The sequence below is a fragment of the Anopheles arabiensis genome, chromosome 2, assembly GCF_016920715.1.
Source record: "Anopheles arabiensis isolate DONGOLA chromosome 2, AaraD3, whole genome shotgun sequence".
Classification (NCBI taxonomy): Eukaryota; Metazoa; Arthropoda; class Insecta; order Diptera; family Culicidae; genus Anopheles; species Anopheles arabiensis.
In genome coordinates this window covers 16138840-16157879 of record NC_053517.1, presented here as the reverse complement: position 1 = coordinate 16157879, position 19040 = coordinate 16138840, and the positions used below count along the sequence as shown (strand labels likewise).

The 19040-nt window shown below is 47.0% G+C and overlaps 3 protein-coding genes and 1 long non-coding RNA gene across 7 annotated transcripts in view; 2 read left to right on the top strand and 2 right to left on the bottom strand.

Annotated features, from left to right (window-relative positions):
• Nucleotides 1-6950, bottom strand: part of LOC120895344 (serine-rich adhesin for platelets-like) — a 43172-nt gene extending 36222 nt beyond the window's left edge. The window contains exons 1-6 of the mRNA XM_040298621.1: nt 5835-6950; nt 5220-5323; nt 4548-4990; nt 4296-4460; nt 4128-4224; nt 3888-4052 (exon numbers count right to left, since the gene is read on the bottom strand). Of these exons, the coding sequence (XP_040154555.1) occupies nt 3888-4052; nt 4128-4224; nt 4296-4460; nt 4548-4990; nt 5220-5323; nt 5835-5992 (1132 nt within the window). The 5' untranslated portion in view covers nt 5993-6950. The remainder of the gene's footprint in view (nt 1-3887; nt 4053-4127; nt 4225-4295; nt 4461-4547; nt 4991-5219; nt 5324-5834) is intronic.
• LOC120895347 lies at nt 2540-3285 on the top strand. Its single transcript, XR_005738310.1, has 2 exons — nt 2540-2813; nt 2876-3285. It is a non-coding gene; the product is annotated as an uncharacterized LOC120895347 (long non-coding RNA).
• Nucleotides 6951-7365: 415 nt separating the features above from the next.
• On the top strand, nt 7366-13885 carry LOC120895345 (inactivation-no-after-potential D protein). 4 transcript variants are annotated; one of them, XM_040298624.1, is made up of 20 exons: nt 7367-7689; nt 7763-7816; nt 8259-8610; nt 9174-9223; nt 10267-10343; nt 10426-10512; nt 10598-10732; nt 10821-10916; nt 11001-11070; nt 11140-11216; nt 11304-11382; nt 11459-11652; nt 11717-11811; nt 11885-11954; nt 12062-12112; nt 12184-12285; nt 12369-12767; nt 12858-13016; nt 13092-13226; nt 13493-13885. In XM_040298624.1, the coding sequence occupies exons 3-20, from the start codon at nt 8324-8326 to the stop codon at nt 13670-13672; spliced, it is 2343 nt and encodes a 780-aa protein (XP_040154558.1). In that variant the 5' UTR covers nt 7367-7689; nt 7763-7816; nt 8259-8323; the 3' UTR covers nt 13673-13885. The 4 variants fall into 4 exon arrangements, with proteins under 4 accessions (XP_040154560.1, XP_040154558.1, XP_040154556.1 ...); XM_040298626.1 differs by having other exon boundaries at nt 7366-7816; nt 10824-10916; XM_040298622.1 differs by having other exon boundaries at nt 7367-7816.
• LOC120895346 (U4/U6 small nuclear ribonucleoprotein Prp4) lies at nt 13886-16277 on the bottom strand. Its single transcript, XM_040298627.1, has 7 exons — nt 15961-16277; nt 15678-15857; nt 15227-15571; nt 14756-15151; nt 14536-14683; nt 14332-14460; nt 13886-14249 (listed from the first exon to the last, which is right to left on the bottom strand). The coding sequence occupies exons 1-7, from the start codon at nt 16134-16136 to the stop codon at nt 14106-14108; spliced, it is 1518 nt and encodes a 505-aa protein (XP_040154561.1). The 5' UTR covers nt 16137-16277; the 3' UTR covers nt 13886-14105.
• Nucleotides 16278-19040: the final 2763 nt, after the last annotated feature.

Genomic DNA, 19040 nt, shown 5'->3' with positions numbered 1-19040 from the left:
CGGAATCGTTTCGATCAGATACATCAGATACATTGATCCAACACAGCGAACCGAAAAGTTTTCACAGTTCACCAATAAACGGGGTGTTGCATTGTTTCGGTACCAGCCGGGCGTCGGCAAACAATGGAATTTTATGTACATGCTTGTAAACACTAGGGACCTGCAAGGGACCGCAAGGGACATCGTTCTTATTTGTGTTAGTTCAATCAGCAGTAAAACTGAAACGGAAATAATCGAACGAGATTTTATATGAAACTAAAATGTTGAAATATTTGGAATCTGTGCCTTTGATGAGCTCAAAACGCATGACGCAACCGCGTACGTGTCATCTACCGACTTGGAATAGCAATTAAGGCAACCGAAACCCCCGAACACATCGTCGTCGGCAGCGTCTGCACAGCGAGCAGTAGCAGTAGTGGCGATCAACATATGGGTACGGTTGACAAATTGGTCGGTTAAACGAAAATAAATTACCCACACTCAAGAAAACATCAGCATTAACATCTGGTTAGAGTAAGCCGCCTGAATAGCCGCCTAGTGCAGCCACCCCATTTAAAATCAGTTAAAAGTTTAAGAGAGACACGCAAAGCAAGCCGCACGTTCGCACTGTCGCGACGCTGTGGTGCTGGTTGGAAATTATTTATGACCCAGCCAGCCAAATGGTGGCGTGAGTGTGTCATTTTTCTTCACTTCGATCTCACTAGCCAGTGACGCGATCAGCGCGGCTGAATCAGCGATCGGGAAGGAAAACATTAGATTGCCGTTCCATTGGATTTGAGCTGCAAACATTCCTGAGCGAGCGCGGATGCATTACTGTTTCGAACAAAATCGTAAATGAAACAAGCGCTGGAAAAGACGGTGCACAACAGTAGCGATAAATCCAATTAAGCTGCAAAGAGGACTACATGCTTTCACTCACCCGTCGCCCTCAAAGCATTCGTTTAATGCACCGCTAATAGAGACAATTTTGATATCCACTGACTGATTTCGGGGGGTGGGGGGCCAAATACTGTTTACCGCACCCCTTCATCTGTACCATTTCAATCGGAAACTACCGTTTTCTATTCTTCTGCTTCTTTATCGTCACTGAACTGTTTCCCGCAACACAACAGCAGCAGTGCACATTATGACTTGCAACACCACCTGTCGTTGCGAAAGGTGAACTTTCTTCTGAAAATGATAAAAAAACGAGATCAAATCACGTATGCCACCACCAGCAGGCCCAACCAACAACAGCACACCACCCTCCACCATCGGCTGCCTCATACGGTACCATATTGTGACCATATTCCATAGCGCACAAGGTGCACAACATGTGCTGGTGGTAGCTGCGAGTGCCAAACCCGCAAGGGTTGTAGCTGCAAATCCATCAGGTGTGAAAATGTACGCCTTCACGTTGGGGGAGACGGCGAACGAAGCCGCTTCACACGCGAAACGGAAGATCGCGCCGATCGTGCAGGGGAATGGGTTGGGTGGCCGGTAACAACGGTTGTGTGTTCATACCTCATCGAAACGAAGAAAAATCAAATCAAACCTAACGGTGCCACCGCCACGATCCGCGGGCGAAGCGAAAGCACGCGAGCTGCATCGATCTTGGGCTCTCATAGACCATCCCATTTCGGAAAGCCTTTCACTGCTACCAGAGCGGTAGGTGGTCGGTGTTGCCCGGCGAAGGCTAATGTTAGACAGAGTGACGGCTGGTGCGGAACGTGCGATTCATTCACTCTGCTTCGAATGCAGCCGGGCCGGGGTGTGTCGATAGCGAAAATAACATCTTTGCACCTGTGAAGCTAGTAGAGTACCGGCAGCAGAACTCTTTATCATATGGTTAAGCAGTTTGAAATTCTAGCTACTACTCATCGCATTACACCAGTGTTAGAAAAAAAGGTTATGATAGCAACTGTCAGTGCGATCCACAGGCAGATTTGTCGGTAACAAGAAAAAAAAGTTGCAATTTGCTCTAACAGCGTGATCACTCCCGTCGTTAACGATTGTTTACATTCCGTCCCGCGAACGCTGAAATCATTGCGGCACTGGCACGCGGTAGGCCCGTACACGCGTTTTGTTTAACGAGCTACGAACGTGTAGAGCTGTCCATTCATATGGCGCTCGGCGCCAAGTAACATCAACAATTCACCGCGGGAAGGTCTTGCTTCCCAGCTCTTATCAGCATTGTTTAGGTATTGGGTTTTTTTTCGTTTACAGGAATACCTACAGACAGACCTGTAACAAACACTGTTCTTACGATGATCACGAGGTAATCATCCAGCGAAGTGTCACTTTAGTTCTAAATTCATTAGTGACTAAGGTAACTTACTTAACAGCTGCATTCAAAACTATAAGATAGCGATTAGATTGAATAGCAGATGAAAACATTTTTAAATATTTATTTAAATAGTCTAAAGAATGGACGATTAAATTTGATAATGTATGCATCTCTTAATTTAAATAAGCATGCATACGAAAAAGTAATGTCTATCATCACCATTTGTCTTTAAATAGTGAAAGACTCGCTCCCTCTTTCTCAATCTACATAAACCGGTTGTGTCCAATCAACCACAAAATATTGTTTCCTCAGTCCCCACAGGTAGCGAAGCGTGCAACGAATTGCAACGCAGGGAGCCCTTGTTTACAATCCCAATGATCTGATTACTAGACGGTTGGACAATTTACTCACTGCTCCCCGGTTTCGTCAGAGGTTAATTGGTACAAACGTTGTCGCAGTACGGCACGCACACACGATGCTGCAGGAAAACGACATTCGATGTCATAACAGAAAGTAAATTAGTGCAGACCTTTTAGTTTTATTCGAGGTAAGCCTACGATAGCGAAGCAACGAAAATACATTACAAAATATGTTACATTCACTTAACAGGAATTTACATACGAGTTGTGATAAAAATAAATTCTACCACAGTTTCTAGAAAATGCATGAAAAACATATATCAAAATAATCTGCAAGAAACAATCCAGTGCTGATGATGATTCCCGAGGCGACCAAAAGCGCGATGGAATCAACAAACACATATTCCCGGATGCACAGCGATGGTCTAATTACAGTCTTCTTTCAACACCGGTACGGCGCGGTGTGTTTTGACTCACAGCCACCAGAAACGTATATCATGGATAGGATGTTAACGCGATCGGAAATAACGTTCTACGTCAGCGGGGTCAGCGCAAATCACTTCATCGAGGAAGCATACTGGCGAAGAAAACCTGCTTGTTCTTACGGTTGTGCGGGGTAAAGATGTTACTACAATATATTCCGCTATGTATAATCCTTAAGCGCCTCATAGTGTACCATTAATATTTTTTTCAAAACCTCAAAAGTATTTATACTAAACAGTTGCATTTTCAATGTAAATTCATAAAATCGATAAATAGATTAAATTAAGGGGCGATTCCGTGGTACGGTCGTCAACTCGTACGACTCAATAACATGCCAGTCATTGGTTCAATCCTAGAAAGGACCGTCTATCCGTAGCAAGGACTGACTATCTAGCTGCGTTGTAATGAATTAAGTCTCGAAAGCCTCTGTATAGGCCGGCATGTCCGCGTAGGACGTTACGCCAAATACAAGATTAAGATTAAATCGATTTCATCATCATGTTAATACAGCGATTTGGGTTTCATCTGCCAATAGTAGACGCAATGACGCTTTTACCGGACAGGACGCAAATCGTGTTTGGCATCTGGACTATCATACGGTAGGACAGACTCATGATCCAGATCTACTTCGTTAGCTTGTGTGAAAAGACGGCGAATTGTATCTCGTAATCCCTCTACGGCAAATACTTTCAACGACCGTATCTGTATCGAAGCTTCGTTTAACCAAAGTAGTGAATATTTTGACAAGTTATACGCAACTGAAACAAAACGAGACTTACCGGGAAACTTTCGAATCGCGTACAGCACAAACATGGACGTTAAATATTCGTTGTATCCTTCCCACAAACCATCACTAGCTAATATAAGCAAAAGATCATCTTCCGTGCACTGATTTAAGGATACTGCCGGGTTTGCCGTCACGTAGGGTTTGTAGAAACGGTTGCCTAAAAATTAAAAAAAATAGCAACAATTAAGAAAAGGCAATCTCAAGTTAGCAAAAACAATGGATTGGAACTTACCAATCGCTCGTGTAATGGCCAGCTGTCCACTAACACGAAACTGACCATTCCAGGGAATTACGCATCCTCCCTCTCGATCAATACGTTCCCGCTCGTCCTGTAACGCAAATACCGAAAGGTTAATGATCAATTACCAAATTCTGATTATACTGAACATCCCACACTTACCGGATCGGACGCTACATGGGTAGGATGGACGATCGGCTTATAAACCCCTTCGCCCGGATTTCGTCTCACGAGAATGGCTTGGGAATCGCCAACCCAAGCTACATCGATCCGCTGCGAACGCGTATGATGTACACAGGCAACGGCCGTGGATCCACTATTTAGGTGCTGCAAGGGGACGAGAAAAAAATACATTAACAAAAAAGCTCTCCGCATTACACAAACCCTGCCTCGTGTATCGTCCCGCATACTTACATGGTTTTCACACTTTTCCAAAAACAATTGATCAGTCTTGAGGAACCCATCCCGGAACGCTTGCTCCATGTCGTGCGGATAGTGTTCGCTCTGGGCAATGTAGTAGTGCAGGTAGGAGGCCGCAAAACTGGCCGCCTCCTGGCCACCGTGCCCATCGTACACACCGTAGAAGGCGGTCGGTTCCGTGTCCTTCGTGCGGAACAGCGTGTTAAAGTCGGGCAGACACACGTGCCGGTCCTCCATCGTGCGCCGGCGATGCTTTAGTCCTCGCGAAAAGTGAACCTTTGGCCCGGGGGCGATGGCGCCCCCGCCAGCCGCTCCATCCGGCTGATCCGTGCCCAGCTGGGCGAGCAGATTGTTCAGCTTCGCATTGTCCAGCAGCCCGAGGCAGGTTTGATTTACGCGTAAAATCACTTCATGGTTCAGCTGGAGCGTGTTATACTCTGCAGGCAAACAAAAAGGCAAACAAAAATTGAACTGTTAAAAATACGCACAAGAAACGTGTGTGTGAGAGGAGTGTGTGGCGGTTAATAAAATCCAACAGCTCTGCCCTAGTTTGCTGTGCTCGGCCCGTTACTTTATGACGAACCGGCACCTGTACACATCGGGCAGCGAAGCAGCGGGCGTACCGTTACCACACCACCCTCCACACCCCCTTGGCACCATACTTACCCTGACCGTTTAACCCGCAAGATTTGGGATTTTCTTTGCAATTGCTCAGCACCTCTTCCAAAACTGTGCGTATTATTAGCGGCAAGATGCATTGCGGACAACCGCTGCGGGACGGGGAAACAGAAGCAAAAGAAGAAGAAGAAAAATATTGTAAACAAATGCAATTTTTTTTAGTTCTTATTTACACATCTTCAAAAAGCACCCCCGATCGGAAGGTGTTTATTTTGAATGAATAAAAAAAAGTAAAAGAAACATTCGAAAACAAAGATGACATCAATGTTTGAGCGTCAGACACCCTTGCTTGCACGTATGCTAAATGCCACCACTGTAAATCACATGTCGCGCCTTCGCCAGTGCGTTGGTACGTGTGTGTGGTGCAATGGTCTCGCAGCACACCACCACATACAGAGTGATTCCGCGTATAATAACAAAAATGACTCATGTGCCAGCAAAGGGCATGTTTTGAGGGGGAGGGACGGGGGGATTTAGGGGAGGGAAAGGAAATTGTCGTGAATGTTTTGGCGACTCATCGCGCTGCTATTACCACTTGCACAGCTGCGTGCGTAAAACTGACACCATTCACGTTATCGTGTTGCAACGGTTGCAGTTACTTACAACTGATCCAAATACGTTTTAATCCAATCGATGATGGCGGGCTCGATTTCGTCCTGCTTCAGGTGGTAGATCGGCACCCACGCGGGTAGGGGATCGTCCGGGTTGGCGGTTGTTTGGAAGCAGTCGAGAAAAACCCGCGCCTGCTCTAATGGATCCATCGCGCGCGGAAAACAGGCACACACTGGTGAGGAGGCAGTAGTAGCAGTAGTAATCTATGTCGTAGTAATAATAGCAGCTGACCAGGGGAAGGCTTCTTCCCTTCCGAACAGATACAGCAGCTCCTGGCAGTACACAACCAATCGGAATCACAGCGCTCCAAAAGCAGACTGAAATCTTTTCACACACAAAAAACACACACTTTACTTAAAACGCTAAACACACACACACTTTAAACACTATGCACAATTGTTGTATACTTTCAAAATAATACTGTCACAAGATTGATCGTTGAATGAAATCGGTAGAATAATAACGCAGAGAAAGAGATACCGCTGTAGATACTACGGATAGAGCACCGACCGTAAGGTGGGGCCGAACGGAACTGGGCTTTCCTTTCCGCGGCCGATGATAATCACCGCAGCCTGTCGAGGGTGTAGTAGAGAAGCGAAGCGGCGTGGGTACGAGATGTACCGGGGGGTGTTGCGGGAGGATGTTACTGTTGCTTCGATTATCACCGTTAGCGCTGCACCGTCCGCCCTCCCCCTGTTTGCCAACCCCTTTTATGTACAGTTGTGTACGCACGCACCCAATGCGATGATATCGTTGGGGCAAAACACACTTGCTGCTGCTGCTGCTGGTGGTGCTGTGGCCGATACAAAACACTTGCCCTCACACACACGGTTACACTCGCACACAAACGATAACAGCACGGGTACTGGAATGACGATCGAATTTCACACACGGTCGTGCCCGTGACGGATTTCCGTCACTCGAAGCACAATCAGTCAAAAAAAAGGGATGAAAACAGTGACTGGTGTTGTTGAATTGTTTGCTGCTTTCTTGTCACAAAACCGCCGTTACTATTTGCACAATCCACGTATTCCGCCACTGCACTTCTCGCACAATTCCTGGCCGCCCGTGTTTGCTGGTGTTGTAGATAAACGCAATCGAGAATCATCAGCCCTTGGCACTGGAACGGAGGGGTTGGGAATGCGTCAAAAGACGACGTGCGGAGAGAGAGAGAGAGCGAGAGACACCGATGTATGCAAACAAAGCCTGGAAGAGGTAAGGATTGCTGATCCGACAATCGCGTGGATGACAACTCGGAAATTTGTCGAAAAATGCAGAAGTTCGAGGCATTTGGATTTGTTTTGTTCGTTTCTCGTTTATTTAATGTATTCAAACCAATTTATCCTATGTTACGGTTATTTTTATCCTCTAGTTTTATTTGAAATTTGCCTTTTTATCTTTTTTTCCCCTCAATTAAACTGCGCCAACTGTCATTCTATTATGCCCTCACCGTTTTCCAGCACGGCGCACAGTTGCCTTTGTCGGACAACGATTTTCCAATCAACCCCCCACACAGGCTCAGAGCTTTTCCCGAGTAGGGGGGAGAAACAGAAAACGATACCTCAGAGCATCATCACCATCGGAATTTTCGTACTTGTGCCAAACGTTTTCCTTGCTGGCTTTTACATATCCCACGCACCAGGAATTGCAAACTAACTGTACAACATCGATCGCACGTGTGCCAAATGAAGAAATAGCAGCCGCTTCCTACGTTCCTCTAAAAACCAAAGCCAAAGTGAATTGTTGTTATCCTTTGCCTCGTACCCTGCACAACTTACGCCAGAGGGACGGGGGAATGTTTGCATCGCAGCAAACGGTTCGCACAGCATCGAAGTACAACCATCCGGTAGAGCGGAACAGCACATCGAAGGATTTGTCCTAGTGCCATACTACTTGTTTTTTCTTTTCTTTTGTTAAAGAAAACGCGTAGAAGTCCATAGTCCAACTGCACAACGAAGTGTTTTTCCCCGCGGGTGGGTGATAAAATAGATGTTGTTGATTTTTTCATGTTTTTTGTTGTATACATATTGCATGAGGCTTATCCACGGGATAAGGTTTTGGCAGAAGGATGCCTGCATGAAGGACGTTTTCCTACGGGTTGATCTGCCCCCTCCTTTTCCTTTCAGCCTTGCATGACCTTCCTTTGCTTTTCATCTGTAACGTCTTGTAGGGTGCTTCGAGCATGGATTTATAATGTGATATTTAATTAATGTTTATTAACACGATTGTTTGGTTTACTTAAGCGCCAAAGTTAACTAATAAACTTAACTAAACGTGGTTATTGTTTCTCAACCCACCCCTCCATCCCCTTTGCATGTGTATTATTTTGAAAGATAGCGTAGTATATACGGTAGAATTAAATTTGTTGTTTGAAAAGCACTAAATTAAAAACAAAACCCGTACGCACCATACCAGACATTGTCCCCTTACAGCGCGCCTTTGACCACCCACCACGATGAGCAGGCAGCACTCAGCATGAGATGGAGTACAGCAGACACCGGAACAGTGGGATAGGCCTGTTCCAGTACCGCATCCAGTATTACCGCGACTACGACGAGGGCACGCTGCAACCGGCCGACGACAGTTGCATCTATTTGAAGGAGCTAGACCACTACCGCACCAAAGCCAAAATACCATCCGACAGTGGCAAGAGCAACCGGAAGCTGCCGCTATGTTATCCGGTCGCGAAACCCGCCCCGACCGCACGCACGCCCGCCGACACGGTCCCACCGCCAGCCGATGCAAAGCGGAGTCCTTCCAAGGAAAGGTAACGCGTATTGTACATTCCCGAGACACAAGCACCGCTAGCTGCCGACTGAACCAACTGCTCAACTCTCTGGGCTCTGGGAATCGAACTGAACTTTTGCCTTCCAACCGCAGACACTTGGTACGCGTGGCCAACGCGCCAACTACTGTTGGCGTAAAACCGCTGCTATGTATGTATCGCGCCCATCGCTAATCCAATTAGAACATCGTCACACACCCGTACGTGTGTATCTTTTTGCGGGGTTTCACGCCCCTTTGTAACTAGTGGACACTTGGGTTGGTTTTGCACCTTGCACTGGCCGATGCAGAACGTTAAAAAAGGAAAGGAAAGGGAACGTTAAAAAAAAGTGCACTCAACAGTGGATTTCCACTGCCCTTTCCATGCGTGTTTGTGCACTGCCGTAGCCGTAGTACAGCACGTTTTACCAGCCACGATCCGCAAGGTCTGGCTACGGTTACCTCCAGTACGGTGGTCTCAGTCGGTATCTACTTGCGGTACGAGCAACTGCAACTAACTGCAGGCGTTTTTTTTCTCTTCATCTGGTTTCCGCTATCATTCCGCAGGACGGCAGAGATGACTGTTAGCGCACTACCGGGATCGGTCAAGCTGGAAGGTAATTATTGCGAGTGAATTGTAGTTTGTAGTTTCCGTTGTCCGCTTAATTGCCCGGAACGGGGGCGGGTCGTGAAGGGAAGGGCTCGTGCGATGTGTAAACTGCGCCCGCAAAACCTTTGTTTGTTTTCATATGGATGAGTGATAATAGACACTATCTCTGTGCGTGTGTGTGTGTGTGTGTGTGTGTGTGTTTTTTAGTGTGCGATATCAGTTATAATTTAATATAGTGAGGAAACCCAGATCACGTTTCAGCTAGCGTAGCACTGGACATGAACTACCAAGCGTCTCCATCACGTTTTTTTGAAATTTGGTATATTTTTATCGCAATTTATTAAATTATCACACAACATATTATCATAATTAGCATAAATTGCAGAAATCGCTTCGCTAATGCTCCAAATATCGTTATGTGTAAATCGTATCAAAATCAATCAATAAGCCCCTGATCTGCAATGCCAAACCGTGTTGGCGCCAAACCGCACCACGCTTTGACACGTTTCCATGTACCGTTCCATGTGTGTGTATGTGTCTGAGCATGTCCTGCGTGGTGTGTTTTTTAAAAGGTTTCCCTTACCATCGATCGACCTTACGATTCCGAACGAATCGGCAGACACAGGGAGGGCAGAATCTCGGGCTCACACTCGCTCGGGCACTCGCTTGGGATTACGGAGCAATCACGTGAACCTGCGGTCATGCGGCGGCGATGGGCTGCTGCCGTTTTGCGTCGCTCATCGATCCGGTTCGGGTCGGTTTATTCTCACGTGGCCAATAATGATGTCGTCAGTAGGTCCATCCTCCACCCCCTTTCCCCCTTTCCTCTTCTCTACTGCCATTCGTAGCGTCATCCGGACCGATGCCTACGTAAGACCGTATCGTGTGTGGTTGACATCCATTTGTGAAATTAAAAACCGACACCAAAAGCGAGCGAACGGGGAGGGAAACAAGCTTCCATTTTCGAAAACAGCAGCAGCTGACTTTAAATTAATGTTGTGCACGTTTGTTGAACAATACATACACGCACTATTTTCTGCTTATTTGCAGGATGGGGCCCAGAGAAAAAGGTCGTCATCGAGAAGACGGAAAAGTCATCCTTCGGGTTTAGTATCGTTGGAGGAAAGGTAAAGACGCGCGATGGTGTACTGTTTGCCACGGTTCTGTATGTGTGTGTTTACACATTTTTGCATTTCCCCCCCCTTTCAGGTCAATGTGGGTGGCGATGTTACATCGGGACTGTTCATCAAAAGCATCATCCCGGAAAGTCCGGCCGACAAGTGTGGGGAACTGAAGGTGAATGGTGAACCGCTGGAACGGAAGCGTTACTTGCTCGGTGTTAAGTTTGCAACCGCTGACTGCCCTTTTCTTTGTTTCTTAGATTGGCGATCGAATACTAGCCGTGAATGAGAACAGTTTGGAAAATGCTTCCCATGAGAAAGCCGTCAATTACATTAAAACTGCCAACGATCGCATCGTCCTAGTGGTTCAGAGCCTGGAGCGCACCGTCAGGGAGGTATGTATCCTCCTCTCAGGGCGCACCGATCTTTGACTCCCCCGTGTTAGTGTCTAGATTAACTCGTCTTGTTTGGGCCTCATTACAGCAGACCAATCCAATGGTGCTTCAAAAGAAAGTTCCACCACCAGTGACGCCGTCGAAAACGCCCGAGGTGGAGTACATCCAGGATGGCAAACCAAAGGTGTGATACAGCCGTACGGCAAAAGCGGATTTTCTGTACAATCTTCAGCACTGATTGGTGGTTTCTTGTTGTGTTAAATTTCAGAAACAACCCGTTGCAACACCGGAGGACAACAAGACACTTTCGGTGCCGAAAGCACGGCAAGAGTCTACCGGTAAGGATACGACGGCGCATGGGCCCGCACTACGTAGACACTAATTAAACTCTGCTCTCTGCACCACAGATTCCGAAAACTCTTCCGACGATGAGGAAGACAGCCGTGAGATGGAAGGCAAAACTTTTACCAAAGCTGGTGTGGAGGTAAGCTCCCCCCTCGCTGGGGTGAATGTTTAATGTATCGCCCGCACCTAATGTCCTATTCCATTCTTGATTGTGCTTGGTGTGTAGATCGACCGCGCATCGGCTGGCAATACCAAGATCGGCGAAGAGGACGCCGAGGAGGAGGACGATTACGGCTACACGATGAGTAAGACATCTTGACTCGTTGACGATCGTGTGGCAAAGGGGCGTAACAAAATGTGTTTGCCTTTTCAACTTTGCAGAAAAGATAAAGAAGCGCTACGCCGGACTGGGCGAAGTGGACGTCTGCACGATCTTGCGCGACAGTAACGAAACGTGCGGACTGTCGCTGTGCGGTCACCGGGACCGTACGCGGATGGCTTGTCTTATTGCGGGCATCAATCCGAAGGGTGCGGCCGCCGGAACATCGCTCACCGTTGGCGATGAAGTGCTGGAGGTTGGTTCGAGGGAGTTCGGGCTCCATTCCGATCTGGTACTTAATCGTTCTGCTACCATTTCAGGTAAATGGAACCGTTCTCCATGGGCGATGTCATCTGAACTGCTCGGTGATGATCAAGAACCTGGCCAGTCCAACACTTAAATTTATTGTGCTAAGGTACGGTGGCAGTGATGGCGATGAGGGATCACGTTGAGGGGCCTTTTTTATCATTTGCGTCATTACTTTCCAGAAAAAAGACATCTCCGGACGATATGGCAGTAAAACCGGTGAAGCATTTCCCCACCGATATTGACTACACGGTATGTATTAGCCCCAGCATACCTTCAACCATCGTTAACTCGCTCACTTGGTAACAATATCATTTTCTTTCTCTTGTCTTGCACCCCATTTCGGCGACGAACGACAGGATAATATAATGGAGAAGTTTAAGGACGTGAAAACCATCACCGTGAAAAAGGTTCGCATCGATCCAAGGCGTTTGGGACGAATCAATAACATTCACCACTTTCTCCTACCACCCAATAACAGGGCACCTCCAGCTTGGGCATCATGATCATCGAAGGCAAACACTCGATCGCTGGCCAAGGCATATTCATATCCGATATTCAGGAAGGATCAACGGCGGAAAAGGTACGTAAGACATTCCAATTCCCTTTTTTCGCAGACATGCCGCATTGAATGGACACCATTCACATTGACCATACCATCCGCAGAGTGGCCTAAAGATCGGTGACATGCTGTTGGCCGTCAACAGAGACTCGCTGCTCGGTTGCAACTACGAAACGGCCGCCGGTTTGCTGAAGAAGGCGGAAGGCGTCATTACGCTGAAGATTTGCAATCCCAACAAGGAGAAGGAGTCGGACAAACCGGCCAACGGTACGGCAGTACCGGGCACGACGCCGAGCAAGAAAAAGCCGGAAGAGATGGCAACGCTGGCAACGAGCCGGGCCGGTACACCGCACGGCACCAAGCCGGAACCGTCGCCTACGAAAGAGGTGATCGATCCGCTGAAGGCACCGATCAATGACAATGACTTCACCGTGATCGATATTCCGACCGAGGGTAAACCGCTCGGCATCATTGTAGCCGGTGGCTGTGATTCGCTGGTGAAGGTATGGGGACGGAACATTGCTGACATGCTGACATGTTGCGCTGGTGCTAACACGCTGTACCTTTTTATTTTATTTATTTTTTTGCTGCAGTCGGGAGCCGCAGTAATGGACATTCTGCCACAGAGTGTGGTGGAGAAGGATAATCGGTTGCAGATATTTGACCAGATAGTAGAAATCAACGGCTTCAAGGTGAACAATTCTTGCACGAGCGAAGCTATCAAGCGCGCCGTCAAGCAGTTACACCCGAAGGTAGGGACAGTCGGAAGAGGGCAGCCATATCTTTCCGCCAAATACCGATTAATTGCTACGCTTCATGTTGAATAGGTCCGTTTGATCGTGTACCGTGCCAACCCACCAACGACGGAAACGGTCGAGGTGGATCTGATGAAAAAACCGGGCAAAAATCTAGGACTGACGTTCCGTGCCGGCAATCCGAAGGGCATCGTCATCACCAGCCTGGTTCGTACGGGGGATGTTAATCAATTACAGGGTTTTCCAGGGGTTCTCATAGCTGTGGGACACTTCTTTGACTCTTTCTTATGAGAAGTGAACTTATTCCTATTGGAATTATTCAACGAGGGTGCTATATAATCCAATTCCTAATACATTAAGTTCATTTCACGGAAGAAAGAGTCATTAAAGTGTCCCACAGCTATGAGAACTCCTGAAAACCCCTGTATTCTATTGTACGACTAACACAGATCCACTCACTCACTCCGTTGCAGGTCCCAGGCGGTTCGGCCGAGTTTGACGGACGCATTCAGCTCGGTGATATCGTCTCGCATATCAACGGTGACAGCTTGGAGGCGGGCGGCATCGAACAGTGCGCTTCACTGCTGAAAACGGCCCAGGGCAAGGTGGGGCTGCGCATTTTGCGACCGAAGCTAAAGGAACGCTCGGTTTAAGTCATGCTTCTACGGGCAGTAACGAGCAGCACACCGTGGACAAACGACGGGCTTCGAGCGTGCGATTGATTTAAAAAGAGAGAAAAAAAACCCTAGCGATTTGTACATAGAATTGAATGCTTGCAACATATGCTCACAACATCTCACTCACCACACTACACTATTGATATTTTTAGCCAAATAAATATTCTGTTCTAGTAATAGCAAAATAAATGCCGTGCTTCATTCAGTTTTTTTTGTTGTGGGTTGCATTTGACAGATTCTTCTAATTGTCTAATAACAATTAATTGTTACAATTAAATGCTTCTCATAATTGAAAAACTTACACACTGTTTTACCACTCTCGCACGATACACTTCCACGGGTTTATTGATTGGCTTGGGCAGAACATCGGAACAGGGGGCGTCGTGCCTTTTTGCGCCCACCTCCCAATCTAGTCCCATGCCCACAGCTTAAACGTGCGATCGTACGATGCAGTCACTATGTACTGGGAATCGTGCGAAATATCTACACCAACCAACCGTCCGTCGTGCCCGGAAAGCGTTTTAAGCGGTTGCCATGTTTTATCGGACCAAATCTGCAAAGTAAAACGAAACACGCGGAAATGGTTAGCTGCTGTTGATGCTCTGTTACCGTCTTAGCGCCATATTGTTCGTTACCTTTGCAGTTTTGTCATAACTGCTCGTCACAAGGAAGTTACCACCATTTTTCTGATACTTCACGTCCGAAATAAGGTTGAGGTGGGCGGGAATTGTGTACACCATTTGTCGTCTTCGCAAATCCCAGATCTAAAATGGGAACGAAATATGATAAAGCAAACATTCCAATCTAACTGTGTCACACAAAAACGGCTCCCTCGTTACCTTGCACGAATTGTCCTGACTGCCCGACGCAATGTGGTAACCATTGGGCGAAAAATCCACCCCATAAATCGCACTCAGATGGCCCTCGAGAAACATGATACATCTGCCCGTCCGCAAGTCCCACACTCTGCCAAACCCGTCCACACCACTTGTGAAGGAGAAATAAATATTAGCTTCAAATCGTGTAACTTGCGTGATTTAACGCGCTCCCATTACTTACCCAGTAACGCACACGCTACCGTCCACCTGGAAAGCGATACAGTGGACCGCCTTCGTGTGGCCTTCCTGATGCAGCACCTCCTGCTTCTGCTCCAGGTCCCACAGTCTCCAGGACGCGTCGTAGCAGGCCGTCCCCAGGAACCGGCCGGAGGGATGGAATGCAAGTTTCGCCACCCGGTGCGGCACGTGCCCGCTGATGTCGGCAATCGACTCTTCGTTGTCGTACGCCCAGAGCTTAACGGAACCGTCGAAGCTACAAGAAGCCATCGCTACTTCCGATTTACTATCGTTGGCAACACCCGGCCGGAAGGCCACATCACTTACGTTGCACTTGTGCCCACGGAGCGTCTGCTTCAAGGTGCAGTCGGGTACGGACCAAACTTTGCACAGGGAGCTCCTGTTGAGGCGCACAGGGAAGAGAAACAATCAACAACCTATTTCAACCCACATTACTACTCATCGCCATACGTACAGGCTGCAGGTCAGCAGTAGTGTAGAATCCTCGTTGATGGTGCAACCGGTGATTGGTCGGGTATCGCCGACCTGACTGCACTGCGGCGCCAGCTGTTGGATCCGTTTCTGCAGCTCCACCATCCGGCCCGCCTTGGTGGCCGAATGTTGACGTACCTTTTCGCTCGCCTCCTCCAGCCGCTTCTTGGCCCGGGCCAGTGAATAGTTCGCTATCCAGAACCGTGCCACACGCAAACTTTCCGGCCCCTCGTGATACCAGGTCGATTCGTTCGTTTCCTTTTGCTGGCTTTTCGGTTTCTCCTCTTCCTTAGCTGGTTTCGCTGCCGGCAAACCCTTTTCACCCAGTCTGAGGAAAATGAAAAAAAGGGATCAGAAAAAGAACGATAGAAGGGTTAGCTGGGAAATTTGAAAACCGGTTCGAGGAACAGGCAGCCAGCAGCGGCTGTACGTACGCCGAGAGCAGTTCTTTCAATCGTAACCGTCGGTCGGCGGGACCTTCGCCAAAGTAACAGATGGGTTCGTTCAGCTTCCGCAGTGCACTCTTCACCTCGCCGTCGTCTGTGCTGACGTGAATCAGTCGCGCTTTTTTCCTTCGCTCGAATTCCTCCAGCAGTGCTGCTTTCTCTTTGGCGCTAAAATGAAATGCAAGTGATTCGGAACAGAGGAAAGGTTAGCAAGAGGTGTGCTTTAGAGGCAATTGTTCGGCGGTAGATTAAGTGAGTGGCGATACTTTACACATCCTCATCCAGGGCCATGTAGTCTGCGGTGGTTAGCTGGCTGAAGTCGGTCCTTCCCGAACCATCCGCATCGTTGTCTTTCCGGTCCACATGCCATCGATCCGATTCCTCCAGCGAACCGTAGTGGATTGTTTTCGTCCGCTTTGCGTACACGCTCTGCTCACTGTCGGACATTGTGCTACGGGGATGTGTGCGCACGCGGGAAATAATTTGCACCTTTATTTAACAAGCAAAATGTCTGGAAATTGTTGCAGCGTGCACGATTCGCTTGTTGTTTTTCAGAACATCAACAAATTTAGAACTCGCCGGCGTCATGAGCAGAGTGACCAGAAATACCGATTTATCTGTATTCCTACCGATTTTTTATATGCCTACCGATTCACAGATGACCGCCCTAAAACTACCGATTTTCCATTTATCCTACCGAAAATCACAGATATTTGATTTTTCAGTCGTTTAAGCTTAATCTGTGGCGCTTGGGATGCTATTTCAAGGATTGTTAACCACATTTGTTACTTAACGCGCTGATGCACGTTTGTTTGCCTGGCACTTTTTATCCGTTAAAATTTAATGTTCATAATAACTAGAAAATGTCAGTTGCGTGGATTCCAAAAATTTCTCGTCAAAGAAAGTCATTTAAATTGAATTTGAATCTCGCTGTCGGCGGTTAAAGCTTACCCGACAGACAAAGAGAATGAAATTTTCAGGCGAGGGGAAGGTAGAAACATACGGTGGGGGTCCGGCCCAAGATCGGATCCGAAGTCCGTTGTTTTGGGCTGATAATTAATGAATGGCGGATGGAGCGCTACCACAGGGAGAATGTGCTCTCTTGCTCATTCTTCTTCTTCATTTAGCACAACAGTCGCTGCCGGTCAAGGCCTGCCTGTACCCACTAGTGAAGTGGGCTTGGCTTTCAGTGACTTATTGGTACCATAGCAGGATAGTCAGTCCTACCTATGGGGGGTCGGTCTATTCGGGGCTTGAACCCACGACGGGCATGTTATTAAGTCGTTCGAGTTGACGACTGTACCACCAGACCGGCGCTCTCTTGCATGCCTTTAAAATACACGAGGTGCTCTCACTGAAAAGAACGCTCGCTCGCGCTGTTTCATTGTATTTTCCTCCCAAACAGCCAAAATTGCTTAAGCAGCTAATTTTGGCATGCTAAAGATCGCTGCTTGAATTCGCCTTTTGCAGTAGATAAACAGCATCAAAGTTCCTTGTGGGTCTTTCAAACAGCGCTTAAGCAGCTTCCTTATGCCAGGGTACCGGGGATTATTTTTCTTTGTGTTTTATTTTCAAGCAAGCGTCATCGATGAAATAAACAACATGATTTGTTTTGTTTGAGTACTTGTGTATATTTTAAAATCCTTAATATTCATGAATTGTACAAAATATCACACAATTTACTGTACAATCACAATCACTTCACTCAATACTCCTCCTTCAATTAGCTTAATTAGCTTGGGCAGCAGCAACGAGATGATTGACGGCACCAGTCTTTGACACTTTGACAAGGGCCACCTCGTACCGATGTCATGCATTAAAAAGCTATAAAGTTCCACCAAGTTCGGTACGCTTTCTTAACAAGCCTTTAAGTTCCATCGTGAACCTTACACTTCAGGCTAATCAGCTACAACAGCGGTCGGCAAAGTACGGCCCGCGGGCCAAATGCGGCCCGCCACAACATTCAATCCGGCCCGCGAAAGTATTTGACTGATTTTGAAAGATGGGACGAAACTATTCGTATACAAATTACTGTATATCTTTTAGAATACCATATTAAACCATCGTACTTTTTCAACTTTTAATTAAAGTACTGTGGAATGACGGACCGTTCAGTATGTTCGAGCTCGAGGTGAATATCCCCGTAATTTTTGCATGATAATGTAAAAAACTTTAAAACTTTAAAGTGAAGTTTGTCGCTTGTGCTTTGTGACTTGTCGGAGCTGGTTTTAATTAAACTCTACAAGTTTCAATTAACCATGGTTTGTGGTTCGATTTGCACCGCCACCGTGTACCTGATAATGACTGTGACGAAAATATGCCATTTTCGGCTGGCTGTAGAAAAAAAACTAGGAGAGATAATTTCTTTACTTTTACATCTGTTGAAAGGGAATTATTTCAGATTATTTGCACAAATAAATTAAAGACTTTGCGAATTGCCTTTCGTCAGTTATTAGGAATTTTCACCATGGTGGACGAAGACATGGATGATTTAGGTTCTACATTCGATTTTCATCAATTCATCCTAAGTTTTTGCTACAAAATTGTTACAGTAGTTTTTGCATCACGTTGGTGCAGAACAAATCGATGGGACACAATTATAGGAAAAAAGCAATAATACCAATCGCATTGCTTGATATAATCAACCAATTATTTTGTTTCTAAAATTATATAATGTAATAATTAAACCACAATAATAGAAAAACCGCATTCTCCTGGCCCACGGTTTTAGATCATTTACTAAATTTGGCCCTTTGCCTCAAAAGTTTGCCGACCGCTGAGCTACAAGGTTCCTGAGAGTACCATGTGCCTGTTAAAAAGCTCCATAGTTCCGCAAAGTACCGTCTATTTCTTAATCAGCCACAAAGTACGACAACGGAACGATTTTTCGTTAAACAGCCCCAAATCAGCTATAAAGTACGAGCTGGCTATTTGGGCTCATACCCCTTCCTTTCCGTTTCTTCCCGAACAAGCTGCACTAGTGCGAGCGAGACACCGATACCACCATGCCGCTGCGAGAAAACCAAACTGAGCGCGCAGGCTGAAAGTGAACGCACACATTCACACATGTGTAATTGTGTGAGTGCAAAAACTGTGTGGAAACCAAAACACGCTCGCGGCTCTGCGTAATTCCATGTATTTCCAACCGTCTCCCCCTGCTTCTACATGCCCCTCGTCTGAAAGTCGCACACTTTTTCATTCTCTTTGCTAGTAGGATAATCGTTAAAATAATTGATTTAATTTAAATTGTTGCGTTCTGAACAGTGCTCCTGCCGAAATCTGCCAATATAATCTGGCCACACTGGTCCGCAGGTCAGGCGAGCTTTTTGGCGGCCACCGTCGCAAAACCGT